This window comes from Anoplophora glabripennis, unplaced genomic scaffold (genome assembly GCF_000390285.2).
Source record: "Anoplophora glabripennis isolate ALB-LARVAE unplaced genomic scaffold, Agla_2.0 scaffold4, whole genome shotgun sequence".
Taxonomy (NCBI): domain Eukaryota; kingdom Metazoa; phylum Arthropoda; class Insecta; order Coleoptera; family Cerambycidae; genus Anoplophora; species Anoplophora glabripennis.
In genome coordinates this window covers 1,020,412-1,034,807 of record NW_019416568.1, presented here as the reverse complement: position 1 = coordinate 1,034,807, position 14,396 = coordinate 1,020,412, and the positions used below count along the sequence as shown (strand labels likewise).

The 14,396-nt window shown below is 34.1% G+C and overlaps 1 protein-coding gene across 6 annotated transcripts in view; it reads left to right on the top strand.

Annotated features, from left to right (window-relative positions):
• LOC108917426 (calpain-B) overlaps nt 1-14,396 on the top strand; it is a 39,480-nt gene that overhangs the window by 17,230 nt on the left and 7,854 nt on the right. For all 6 annotated transcript variants that reach the window (XM_018724001.1, XM_018724000.2, XM_018724002.2 and 3 more), the window contains 10 exons: nt 175-354; nt 488-675; nt 728-862; nt 922-1,090; nt 2,326-2,507; nt 2,643-2,896; nt 2,980-3,143; nt 5,488-5,705; nt 10,905-10,947; nt 14,195-14,330. In XM_018724001.1, coding sequence (XP_018579517.1) covers nt 175-354; nt 488-675; nt 728-862; nt 922-1,090; nt 2,326-2,507; nt 2,643-2,896; nt 2,980-3,143; nt 5,488-5,705; nt 10,905-10,947; nt 14,195-14,330 — 1,669 coding nt within the window. The remainder of the gene's footprint in view (nt 1-174; nt 355-487; nt 676-727; nt 863-921; nt 1,091-2,325; nt 2,508-2,642; nt 2,897-2,979; nt 3,144-5,487; nt 5,706-10,904; nt 10,948-14,194; nt 14,331-14,396) is intronic.

The following is a 14,396-nucleotide window of genomic DNA, read 5'->3' as shown; positions in this document are numbered from 1 at the left end:
TTTGTTTACTGTCAATAAATGCTGTGCTATTGTACAAAATAAATGTGTCAAATATATTTTTACGTTTTAAACTAGAATGAAAAATGTTTGCTAGCTGCTTACTTTAATGCGAACTTATGTTCTCTGCGTGCATGTGGATGTCGATGAACTAACGAACCAAATTTTTCCTTGCAGTATGGTGAAAAAGGTTCCGGGACTCAAGCCAAGACTGATCAGTTGCAAGACTTCTATGCTCTACGCGAGCAATGTCTCCAGGAAGGTACTCTGTTCGAGGACAGAGAATTCCAAGCCACAGATTCTTCCCTTTTCTATAGCAAAAGACCCGATAGACATTATGAGTGGAAACGACCAAGCGTGAGTAAATCTTCCATAACTCAATCAAACATTTTTTTAAGATTTTCTATTTCGTGTTCCGTTTTGGTATCAAATTTTAGAATTTCATTTGAAATTTGCTGGAAAATATCAATTTTTTTTTGTTTTTTTTCAGGAAATTGTAGACAATCCCCAATTTTTTGTAGAGGGTTACTCTAGATTTGACGTTCAACAAGGAGAATTAGGTGACTGTTGGCTTTTGGCAGCTGCCGCTAACTTAACTTTGTACAGACGTCTGTTTTTCCAAATCGTACCTGACGACCAAGGGTTTGATGATAAATATGCTGGCATATTCCACTTTAGGTAAACGTTTTCCAAAATGTGAAACATGATACAATCCAATTTTCTCCTACAGATTTTGGCAGTACGGGCGTTGGCTAGATATAGTTATAGACGATAGGTTACCCACCTACAGGGGTCAATTGATATATTTACATTCGACGGAAGAAAACGAGTTTTGGAGTGCCTTACTTGAAAAAGCCTATGCGAAGTGAGTGCTTTTACTTAACGGTAATCCACCTAATACGCACCTGAACTTTTTTCTTACAGACTTCACGGTTCTTACGAAGCGCTTATGGGTGGTTCCACGTGCGAGGCCATGGAAGATTTCACCGGCGGTGTTACAGAAATGTATGAGTTGAGTGCCGGTCCGCCTAATCTCTTCCAGATTCTTGAAAAAGCCTACGAGAGATCTTCGCTGATGGGATGTTCTATTGAGGTAAGTCGATGTTCTTCCCATTTTATCGTGGTTTCGAATGAAAATTGAATAAAGAATTTATGTAATACCACGAAAGTGGAAATAGAAACATAAATATCGACAATTCTACATATTTTATACAGTGGAACATAAAGGGGGAGGGTCAAAAACAAAGAAAAATTTTTTTTTTATTATTTATATCCAATAACTAATCGATTCCACTCTAAACGGGCCTCTTCCCTCCTTCCTTGTCAGGATAAGGTCACTTAGAGGTCGAATTGAGAAATAGTGCATTAAATCAAAGGGTCTCGGAGTTTTTGGGTCGCTTATTCCGAATCGGAGGTTAGTTTGTCTGTATCAGACCATTTTAAGGTTGTTTCAAGGTCATATCATGGTCAAATTGAGAAAAAGCCGAGCAATCAAGTCCGACCACATCTTATATAGGATTTTGGGGTCGCTGAGTTTGAATCCGAGGTCAGTTTGTCTGTTTCAGGTTATTTGAGGGTCATTTCAAGGACGTTTCAAGGTCAAATTCAGAAAAGCCTAACGGTTAAGTCTAACCACCCGATAAACACGTATTTGGAGTTGCTGAGTTCATGTCTGAGTTTTTGTGAAGTTTATATAGATTAATATGGTGAGTCTTTAGTTTTCAACAAGATTCGGTAAAATACAGGGGAGGTCCAAAATCCCTCCTCACTAATCCTACCAGAAAACGCCTTTTTTCTCGAATCAACCTTGGAATAACCTTAAACCTGATTTGATACATTTTAACGGATCTTGGATTCAAACTCGGAGACTTCAAGAACGGTGGTCGATTTCTTGAACCTTTAAATGACCTTGAGATAACCCTCGAATGACCTGATGCAAACCAACTGTCCTTGGACTCGAACTCGGCTATCCCAAAAACCTATATAACAGGCGGTTAATCTTAATTGTTGGGTTTTTTCAATTTGACCGTGAAACGACCTTTAAATGACCTTGAAACAACCTTAAAATGGCAGTACCGTCCTTGTCGAATTATAAAAACCTGACTCTTATCGTTTCATCTCTCGTGCCTTTTGACATTTATTTAAAAATAATGTAGACCTCACGTTCGCATCTCCGTTCCCCTAGGAGGAGAAGGAGCATCGAATTTAATTTCTCTAGCCGCACCCTAATAAAAACTCATTAAATTAAATTCTGTCGCACGTCCAATTGTTTATGTCCTTATCACTCATTTCATGTTAATCAGCCGCTAATTAAAACGTTTTTTCCAGCCCGATCCGAACATACTCGAAGCGGAAACTCCCGAGGGCCTTATTAAAGGTCATGCTTACAGCATAACCAGAGTCCAATACGTAGATATACAGACTCCTAATGTGACGGGAAAAATTCCACTCGTGAGGCTCAGGAACCCTTGGGGAAATGAGAATGAATGGAACGGGGCCTGGAGCGACGGGTAATAAAACTGTTTGCGTAAAATGTACAGGGCGTAGCTTTTTCGTATTTCCCGAAGACATAGAGTCTTCGAGAAATCGAACTTGACAAAAATCGCGTCTGGTTGGTAGTATCGAACATACCGTCTATTTTACAGGGCGCCCGAATGGCGGTTCATCTCGGAATCCGAAAAGGAAGAGCTCGGTCTCACCTTCGACCACGACGGTGAATTTTGGATGTCATATAAGGATTTCCAAAAGCATTTCAGTCGACTCGAAATCTGCAATCTCAATCCCGACTCCCTAACGGAGGAAGAGCTGATGGAGGGGAAAAAAAAGAGGTGGGAAATATCCGTCTATGAGGGAGAATGGGTGCGCGGAGTCACCGCCGGCGGTTGCAGGAACTTCTTAGGTAAAAATATGGGCGGCGGTGGGGAGAACAATCGTGAAAAACAATAAACGAAATCCGAATCCTGACGAATGAAATTTTTGCAGATTCGTTCTGGCATAATCCTCAGTACCGTGTAACGTTAACCGAGGTGGATGACGGCGACGACGAAGGGGGTTGCACGATGATCGTGGCATTGATGCAAAAGAATAGAAGGCAGATTAGAAGTACTGGGGGTGATCTACTTACCATCGGATATGCCATTTATCATGTGAGTGAAAATTTCATATAATTTGTTTTTTTGGATTGAAAGTTTAAAATCAGTTTTTTTTTTGTTACAACTCCCCTATTAATAGGGGACCGCCTAGCCGGGTGTCTTGGCCGGTGGATTTCGATCTGCCGAGGTAAGCATCACGGACGCAGGCTGGAATTTGGATGGGTGACCTAAGGCAGGTTCGGGGACATGGCTGTGGCAGCCTACCAGAGACCTGGGTCGCTCAACATTTTCCGCATGCGTGTGGTCCCTGATAAATGGTAATGAGAACAGAGCAAAGAAAATCTCTGTAACTCAAGACCATGCTATCATACATAAACTGTACGAGACTTTGCCACCAAGTGGCTTTCTTACTGTGACGTATTTCTACCCATAAGTTTGGTTTCATGTAGATGTAATCAGATTGAAGGAACAAAAGTTCTTTTATATTTGTTCCTACAAAAATCAACGTTTTAGAAAATTCTAGGATTTCAACCAATACTTTGTTTCAACTGACGATATTGCGGAAAACCTTATACTCTACTGCCTATCTAGACCAGCATTGAATTGTACTAGCAATATCTAGTAAAAACTGGGGTCATTTGTCGGTCGAAACCACCAGACATATACCAGTGTATAGATCTACGAATGATCACTGCTATTCAGTACCTAGGCCTTCAGTACCGGTATATGTCTGGTGGGTTGGACTGACCAATGATACTAGATTTACTAGATATTGCCTATTTTTATAGATTTTATTACACAGTTTGTCTAAATATGAATTAATGCACAAATAACAGACTTTCCTCCATTTTAATGCAGATTTTCTATGAAATGGACTTAGTTTGAAACTCAAATCACTTTTTGTTGTAAAGAAAATTGTTATTTGCATCATAAATTACAAATTTCTTTACACCAAAAAGTAATTTTAGTTTCAAACTAAGTCCATTTTATAGAAACTCTGCGTTAAAATGGGGGAAAGTCTGTTATTTGTGCATTAATTCGTATTTAGACAAACAGTGTGCAATAAAATCTATAAAAATGTATTGCTGGTTGCCTGTAAGATATCATATATAGATATTTGCCATCATTTTCAGTATTTATATCTCGGAACTAAAATATTTTTAAAATTTTCGCAGGTTTGTCATCAGGACCATGATTAAAAAGTGTACTTTGTGTGTCATAAACGATTACTTAATGTTTTCCTTGACAAATAACTGCCACAGAATAACACATGCATTTCTCAGATCCCTTAAGGTCGTAAGAACCTACAAATTAAATGTCGTATCTTAAATATCGCTGATTAATTATGTACGTTTATTGTCCCAAAGTACTGTTGTGTACCTACTGGCAGAGAGTGACCTACTTATCTGTCGGTACATTGAAAGCGTGACGTGTTTTGCACGAAATAAAACTTTTAATTTAATTAATGACATTGAGGAAAATAACTGCTAACAGTCAAGATCATTCGTCAGCAGAATCACCAGACATAGGCTAATTTCACACTTATTAGTTACCGTCCCATAAATGAATGATTTAGCTATTTAATTGTTTATCTACTACATGTTTTGAGTGAGGTTGAGATGTAACCCCTAAAGTATATACAGGGTGTTGCCCTTCGATGTTGTACAAGCCTGTAACTTCTTTATTTCTTGACCGATTTCAAGAATATTTTTTAGAATGTAGCATAAAAAAACTAACTGTGATACTGCTGTCTTTATTAATTCAATACAAGGCCAACTAGGACGCGTTTTTTTGATGTCAAAATAACTAATTGGTGTTAGCAATTTTTTTTCCAAAAAACATTACATATTCTTATTCGTAGTTTCATCAAATTTAATGCAACTTCTTTGTTTTTTGGCCGATTTCAAACATCTTTTTTTAGAATGTAGGGTAAAAAAACTCTAACTTTTTGACGACAGCTAATTGGTATTAGCAATGTATCGAATTTGGTAAAACTTGGTGATAAGACGTTTTAAGGGATGCCGAATGAGAATACGTAATCTATTTTTTGGAGAAAAAATCGCTAATACCAATTAGATGTTTTGACGTCAAAAAAAAACGCATCCTGGTTGGCCGTGCATTGCATTAATAAAAATAGCAGTGTCACAGTTAGATATTCTTTTACTCTACATTCTAAAAAAATTTTTTGAAATTGACCAAAAAATAAAGAAGTTACAGGCTTGTATCACATTTAAACACGACTGTTGTATTTTTTAAATTGTGGTCAGGGCATGTAGCCCACAGAGTAGTTGTTTCTCACAATATAATTAGTTAAAAATACCTTTAATTAATATTTTAAAACCTTTTTAAATAGAACGTGTACTCGGAAAATTTGTCACACGGATAATTTTTTTTTCAGCTTCCCTATCCAGACAGAGTGTCGAAACCGCTAGACATGAAGTTCTTCAAGTTCAACACTTCCGTGGCCAGATCCCCCACCTTCATCAACTTACGTGAGGTCAGCTGCCGGTTCAAGCTGCCTCCCGGCACCTACTGCATAGTGCCCTCCACCTTCGACCCCAACGAAGAGGGCGAGTTCCTCCTCAGGGTGTTCACTGAACACGAGAACATTATGGAGTACGATGGTTATAGTTCTGATAATATAAGCTCTCATCCCGGCAATGAGGTTGATGATGAGGAAGAGGAACCTACCGCCCCCTCATATCCTCAACCTCAAAGTCCACAGCCTTACCACCCCCCTTACCCAACCAATACCCCTCCCCAGAGTCCCGGGGGATACCCCTATTCTCAACCCAACCATCCCGCTCCAGGTTATCCGTCTAACCCGGGGTATCCTTCTTACCCGGGATATCCCGGGTACCAACCCACGTCGCCCCATTATAACAGTCCTTATCCCGGATACCCACAGTATCCGCAAAATCCTTCGTACCCGAATCCCCCTCCCACTCAGTATTCCGGGTATCCTTACCCGCCGTCCAATCCGCAGCCGCCGCCAGGGAGATCCTCCCGCGGCGGCGATCCTATCATGAATTTCTTTAGCAAACTTTTCAAGTAAAAATTGCATGGGTTTTGGCACCACCAAATCTTGCACAAAATAACGACGAATTGTGACGACAAAATAACGGTTAGATTGTGTGTAAAAAAATGTCCACTGTGTTAAAAAAGTCCATGCCGTAGTTGATGACCAGGTCGAAGATAAGTGTAAAGTATTTTTTTACCTTTTACGTAGTGTATGGAACTTAAGGTTTATTTTTATTTTCTGACGGTTTTAAAGGAAAACGTTTGAAAGGAAAAAAGTTGACGCACTAGAACGTGTTAAAACTGATATCAGGACCGGCTGTCTGTACAAATTTATTCAGATTGCTTGTTCCTGGCTTGCACTTTGTTTTTTTTTCAAATCTACGAGGTGTTTTGGGTTTCATTGTCCAAACGTAAAATTTGGAGGCTAAAATAAGAAAAATTAGTCCTATGAGGAAATGTCGAGAATGTCTTAATAGTTCTATAGGAAATAGGCAACCAGCAACACATTTTTATAGATTTTATTGCACAGTTTGTCTAAATATGAATTAATGTACAATTAACAGACTTTCCCCCATTCTAACGTAGATTTTCTATAAAATGGAGTTAGTTTGAAACTCGAATTACTTTTTGTTGTAAAGAAATTTGTAATTTACCGCTTTTGAATAAGTAAATTACAAATTTCTTTACACCGAAAAGTAATTTTGAGTTTCAAACTAACTCCATTTTATAAAAAATCTGCATTAGAATGGAGGAAAGCCTGTTATTTGTGCATTAATTCATATTTAGATAAACTGTAATAAAATCTATAAAAATGTATTTCTGGTTGCCTATTTGCTATAGAACCCTCTTAAAAATATTTCGGTACATGTACTTCAAAGATATTTAGAAGCTGAGAAATTTTCTTTGAATTTCAACACCCTGTGTCTTGAATATGATGCTTTTATGGACATATTTTTATTATTTGATCATCTGAATTCGAATTTTAAGTTTGGCTAATTCTTTTCGTTTTGATCCAATTATTTCGCCTTTGTTTTTACAAAGTTCGTTAGTAAATTTTTTATCACGATTAATATCCTCTAATTAATAAAAAAATAAGTTACATTTAATTTAAACTATTTTCTTATGATCTAACGGAATTTTTCATTATTTTGACCACGTGAATTCAAATTTTAAGTTTGGCCTATTAATTCTAAAACATCCTGTATATTCTGATCCAATTAATTCGTTTTTATTTTTTTTTCTATATAGTAGCTCTAGTATATTTTATCACGAATATAAAATTCTCGATTAAAAAAAAAAATTCGGATCAAAATTATAAACAAAAACTGTTTTTTTGTTGCACTATTTTTGTATACTCTTTTGCTGTTTAGCTCTTGTTTTTTTTATCTTGTTTTCTTATTTAGGATGATTTTTATTTTTGTATATTTATTTTTTGAAAGACGCTTATTAGTATTTTGTTGGGTGTTAATACTATATTAGTATTTTTTGTGTTGGCGGAAAAGGTCTTTTTTTATAAAATTTGTTGAAGTGGAATATATGGACTTTTTTAAGGGCATATAAAAAAATGTTTATAATTCCTAAAATTTACTTGAAATTTATATGAAATACTACAAAAAGTTACTAAGAACATTATAAATATGAATTGTGGTTCGCTATAGTTATAATTTTTTTAAAATTGCTCGTGACTCGTGACTCACGGAATTTTGTGGTTTGTTGATATTTATGTAATTCAATTTTCCTTATTTCCCCAATGGCCACTAAAATACAAAAAAAAAAATGTTTGAAGTAATTTATTTGACCATTCGCAAAGTTTTATGTATATGAGGCATCCCACGCCAATTCGGGCACTTTTAACCCGGACCCCTTTCGATTTGGCCGAAACTTTTTTACTGTTTTCTGCCCCATTGAAAACCTGAGAATTTTTTCATCCAACTCAAAAAAAGTTTTTGAAAAAAATAGCTTTTTTTTAAAAAATAACCATAACTTTTTCAAAAATTGAGTTATTGGGACGTTTTTTTTCAAAATTTTTGTTATTAAATGTACTTTTGAAAAAATATTGATCAAAATTATCTGAACCTTTTTCAATTTTCAAAAAAAAAACAAATTTCTCAATGATTACCATTTTTGAATTTTTTTTTTCTTTTTCTTGTAAAAAAACTGATATTTTTTATAAATCCTCAAATTTTTGGTTTTTTTCATTTTCTATTTTTTTTATTGAAAAAAAAAAATGTTTTCAAATTTAGCTTATTTCACATACCATTTTGAAAATTTTTGAAAATGTATATAGAATTGCAAAATTGAAAAAAATATGAGAAATAATTGAAAATGGTAAATATGAAAAAAATTTTGATATATTTTTGAAAAAGTTAAGAAAAAATTAGAAGATTGTTTTGAATAATTTTTTTGTATTTTTTTTCAAAAACTGCATCAAGGAAAATTTAAAAAAGGTATTTGGTCCATTTCTGGATGAACATTGGGCTTTAGAAAAAGGCATGCAATGCATTTGAACTCAAATAAATCATTTTGAAACCATCCTCTTTTGACTTTTTGAAATTGTCATAAATAGAATAAATTTTTTCAATTTTGGGATTTTATATACATTTTTAAAAATTTTCAAAATGGTGTGAAATATGCTAAATTTAAAAAAAAAAAAATTTCAATTAAAAAAAATAGAAAACGGAAAAACCACTCCCAAAAAAGCTGTTTAAAAAAAATCAAAAAAAAAACAGTGAGGACAGGTCCAGATAATTTTGACTATGTTTTTTCAAAAAGTACATTTAAAAACAAAAATTTTGGAAAAGAAACGTCCTGATAACTCAATTTTTGAAAAAGTTGTAAAAAAAAGGCAATTTTTTTTCAAAAATTCATCTTTTTTGAGTTGGGTGAAAAAATTCTCAGCGGTTTTCAATGAGACAGAAAACAAAAGACAAATAGAAACGAGTAATATTTTCTTTTCAATTCATATTTATAATAACAAAAGCTGAATTATAGGTATAATTAAGAGTTTCTATTTTCTCTAGTATGTCTAGTTATGGAAGAAATATACCAAAAATTATATATCAACAAAATACCGTACCTTAGATATCCACAAAATTACAAATATACACACAGCGACAAATACTCATTCCGGCTATTAAGTATTGGACTAATTTTATTGTGGCGAAGTGAGTGGCGCTATCTGTGAACGGTCAACAGAACTACATAGTGGGAAGCCTTCCCTGCGACCGAACAAAATTTCATCAGTATACGTGTTTCTACCACGAAGCTGTAACGTTTTGCGTGAAGCGAGTTTTCGATGTCTTGGGACACACACATTGAACAAACAATCAAGTTCTTTTACAAACAACGTACGGTGAGAAGTGTGTATCATATCGGACTATGTTCCTGTGGTTCGGGAAGTATCGTGATGGCCGAGACGGCGTGCAGCAGGACGAGAAGACGTACGAATGAAGATATTGAAGCTGTGCGCTCTGTCTGACAACATTCTGTTGGTTGATCGACAATCAGATCGTACAATTTCGATGTCTCAGTCATAACAAAACCTCCATATCACAGGAACATAGTCGGACGTGATACACACTCCTCACCGCACACCGTTTGTAACACGTTTTCGAAGCTTTTTTGCACGTTTTCATGACAGCTATTAAAAATCCGCTTCACGCAAAACGTTACAACTTCGTGATAGATACACGTATACTGATGAAGTTTTGTTTGGTTATTCGGAACTACTACGTAGTTCCATTGACTGCACATAGATAGCGCCACACACTTCTCCACAATAAAATCGGTCTTAAGAGGGCTCTATAGCGAATAGGCAACCAGCAATACATTTTTATAGATTTTACTACACAGTTTGTCTAAATATGAATTAATGCACAAATAACAGGCTTTCCCCCGTTCTAACGCAGATTTTCTGTAAAATGGCGTTAGTTTGAAACTCAGATTACTTTTCGTTGTAAAGAAATTTGTAATTTACGATGCAAATTACAAATTTCTTTACAATGAAAAGTAATTTGAGCTTCAAATTAAGTCCGTTTTATAGAAAATCTGCGTTAGAATGGGGTAAAGTCTGTTATTTGTGCATTAATTCATATTTACACAAACTGTAATAAAAATCTATAAAAATGGTCCCCTATTTTTAGAGCCCTCTTAAAACTTGATAGCCCGACTGTGTAAAACACTTTCCATTTTTTGTTGGATACTTGCATGTTTAAAAAAAAAATAGATATAGAAACATTACCGTTTATCTTTATAAACACATCTTCACGTTTAACACAATCGAAATGTAAATATTGCATTTTTCTACGTTTAAGCCTAACTACATTTCATATTAAGTGCTGTTTTGTTGTTTTGTAAATTTCATGTAAAACAAAACGTGAAATGTACTTATTTGTCCTCTAATTTTCTGTTTTGCTCTTAGCACTTAATAATAATCTGTCACAAGTGTTACTAACGATCATTTCTATTAATACTCACATATACGTGATTTAAGTTTTTAATTTAACTTAAAAACCAATATTTGTAGTTTACAAGTAAAACTACAAGTAGATGGAATTAAAAAAACATTAACATATTCTTTTATACAGTTGGATAGCAGTTTTGTAAGAGTATAGTTGTTCTAAATGTCGAATAATATATTTATTTAGTAATAAATTAAGTTAAAATAAAAAAGTACGAGTTCTGATTGTGATGTGTTATTTTAACCTGTACGGACACCGTCTCTTTTTAACTGCTCCTTTAGGCACCGCACCTGCTTCTTTCCCGTTCTAATCTTTGCTTTTTGTTCTTTTATAGGGAAAACGACGAGAACATCGGTTACGGAGATATGGACGCCAAAGTAAGTTAACAGTAGTCGCTGCCGTTGTATATATTTTGCCGCATGCCGTTTGTATTTTGTACAGCTTTCGCGCACGAATATTCGGTGAATATTACGGAATCTAAGATACGGGGTATAACGCTATTCTTAAAAAATGCAAGAACGCTTTCTCCGTCGTTCAAAATCGCATTCTTGTGCATCAATTTTGGCAAACGGCGTCCCTGTATTTACGTGCTATTAATAGTAAAACGTATAAAATAGTTTTTTATACAAGAGTCAACGGTTAAAAACGACATTAGTAGGAAGAATTTTTTTTTAAATAGGTCCTTCATATATTCATATTTTTCTTCAAGTAATTTGCCCATTCTGCAGGTATTTGGGCCAATTTTTCAATTCCGACATTTCATCTTGCTATCTCTATTTTTCTAATATAGAAAAGAATCTCTCTTAACTTTTTGGCCTTCTTATCAAAATCGCCCAAATTCTAAACTTGTTTTTTTTTAAAAAAGATTATTTCTATTCGAAATTATTTTACTTGTGCCGATTAAATGAAAAAGTACAAACTTTTCGGTTATACCTAGATATTTTGGTAGGTACGTGTAGGCCTGTAGGTTGATTACAACTACATTTTAAAAATATTTTGAAATATACAGGGTGTCCAGGAAAAGCGTACCATACCAAAGTTATGTATTTTTTAAATGGAACGCCCTATATTTTATTGTATTTTTGAAAGCACCGTAAAAAAAAAGGCTAACTTTATTAAAGGTTCTGCATACCTAGGACTTATAGTTTGTGAGATATTAATTAATTTATTATTATTTATATATTATTATTATATTTATTAATTTAATATTAGCAATAAAAAAATAATTTTAATGAAGCACCTTTGGAGAGTGTATTTTAGATCCTTGAAGTTATAAATTATTATATTTGCCGTCACTTAGTATTGTACAGGGTGTTCAAAAAACTGCTGGATACTTTTCTCAACTTTAAACAGCAATAACTTGGTTATTTTAAATGGGACACCCTGTATATTTTTACTTTGGAAGTTAGGAAATTTAAAATTCTTTCAAACTGTGTTAGGTTTCCTATACCTATCTCTAACGGTATTGGAGATATTTGTGCCGTTTCATTTTTTTGTCGAATTTTTTGTAAGATTTATCAACATGTCTTTATCGAGGTCTTTATTGAATTGGTAAAGCGTCAATTATGACAATATTCAAGAAAGTTTTCTAATAAAAAATATTATTTTATAAGCAGAATAATTATAAAAAGTTATTAATTTTATATAAATATTAGGGTGGCCCAAAAAAAAGGAATATATTTTTTTTTTGTGTTTTGTGAAAATATGTTAGTTTATCATGTTTTAAGAGCCTTCTCAAAAAATCAGCTCAAAAAAATGTTTTTAGAGGTCCCTCAAGATTTTTAAAAATTTCCAAAATCGTCAAAAATTTAATTTTTTTTCTCGTTATTTTTTCATTTTCTGGGTTGAAAAAAGTATTGATTCTGAAAATTTCAAATCGATATTTTAATTTCTAAAGGTCATTTATAATTGTTTTAACTTTCAAACCTATGTTTTCGAGCGACCTCTAAAAATAAATATCAACGAACTAATAATTTTTGTTTTTATCGAATGTGATGAACAAAAGAATAGAAATAAATCATGAGACACTTAAAAAATTTCTCGAGGCAAAATGATAAAATAACGAGAAAAAAAAGTTAAAAAGAAATAAATTTTTGATGATTTTGGAAATTTTTAAAAATCTTGAGCAACCTCTAAAAAAATTTTTTTTGAGGAAAAATATTTGTATTAATAAAAAAAGTGCATCTCTAATCCTTTCCTTCATATCATCACAAGTAGCAGGTGCAAGTTTTTTTATACAGCCCGAAACAAAGAAGTCCATTAAGATGAGGTCTGGATACCTAGGTGGCCACTGACATGCACCATTCTTACTTATCCATTTATTACTAAATTTTTCTCACTGAATATGAAAAATTTGAAGGTACGCCATTTAATTGCATCCTCATTTTACTCCTTATGTTTAAAGAAAGTCATTAAGAAGAACCCAAACCAATTCAATAAAGACCTCGATGAAGACACGTGGATACATCTTACAAAAAAATTCGATAAAAAACGAAACGGCACAAATATCTCCAATACCATTAGAAATAGGTGTAGGGAACCTATATACAGTTTGAAAGAGTTAAATTTACTAACTCCCAAAGTAAAAATATACTGGGTGTTCCATTTAAAATAACCAATTTATTGCTGTTTAAAGTTGGGAAAAGTATCCACCAGTTTTTTGGACACCCTGTATGACAAATATAATAATTTATAATTTCGAGGATCTAAAATACACTCTCCAAAGCTGCCTTGTTAAAATTATTTTTTTATCGCTAATATTAAATTTCTATGCTAAGCCTACATTTTCACTGAAATTGAAATATCTCACAAACGATAAGTCCTAGGTATGCAGAACCTTTAATAAAGTTCACCTATTTTTTACGGTGCTTTCAAAAATGCAGTAAAATACAGGGTGTTCCATTTAAAAATACATAACTTTAATACAGTATGCTTTTCCTGGACATCCTGTATATTTCACAATATTTTTAAAATGTAGCCGTAATCAACCTACCATCATTTGCCATTTCGCCCCTAGTGACCGAGGTGTTACTGGTGGCCCACCCTGTATAGGGTGTCTCAAAAATAGTAGACTGGCACCTAGGGGTAGAAGGAGGGTGGAATTCCCACCACTGCGGAGAGCATCAAGGCTGCCGAGACACGGAATAGCGTCCATTATTTATTATGTTTTATTATTTTAGCCTCTTTACTGACCATACCACGCTTCTTCGGCATACCCTTAAAGCATGTTCCTGATTACTTGTCATCTTAGAATTCCACCCCCTTTTCTACCCCTATGTGCCTGTCAACTATTTTTGGGACACTTGGTATACACAATGATCCAACATTAATGACGCTTTCTTAAATTTTATTCCTTTCATATGCAGGCTTTTTCACATTTTGCCTAAAACCTAGAACTTTTGCGCAATATTATAACAACAGGACACATTTCCATGATTCCGAATTTTCTACTGGTTGATTTTCACAGATTCCCAAATAATTAAGTAACGTTTTTTTTTATTTCTGGCTACTTTGCATGCTGTATATTGTTGCCTGATTTTTCCAGTCAAGAATTGAAATTGTAACCCCGGAAAAGGTAATGCAACTGCAAATCGTAACCAGTTTCTAATAGCAGCTGTGTCATAGGTTGAGAAACCGCCCACGCCTCAAGAAGTCCAAGAGACGGATAAAGCTTACGGTATTTTCTTGAAGTTGGCCGGGAGAGACGGAGAGGTGGACTGGTCGGAACTGAAGGAAATTTTAGATCAGACCATGAAATCAGGTAAGATTTGTGACTTGTCGAATATCGCGAATTAAATTTTTAAGCAATGTTGTCGATGTATAAAAG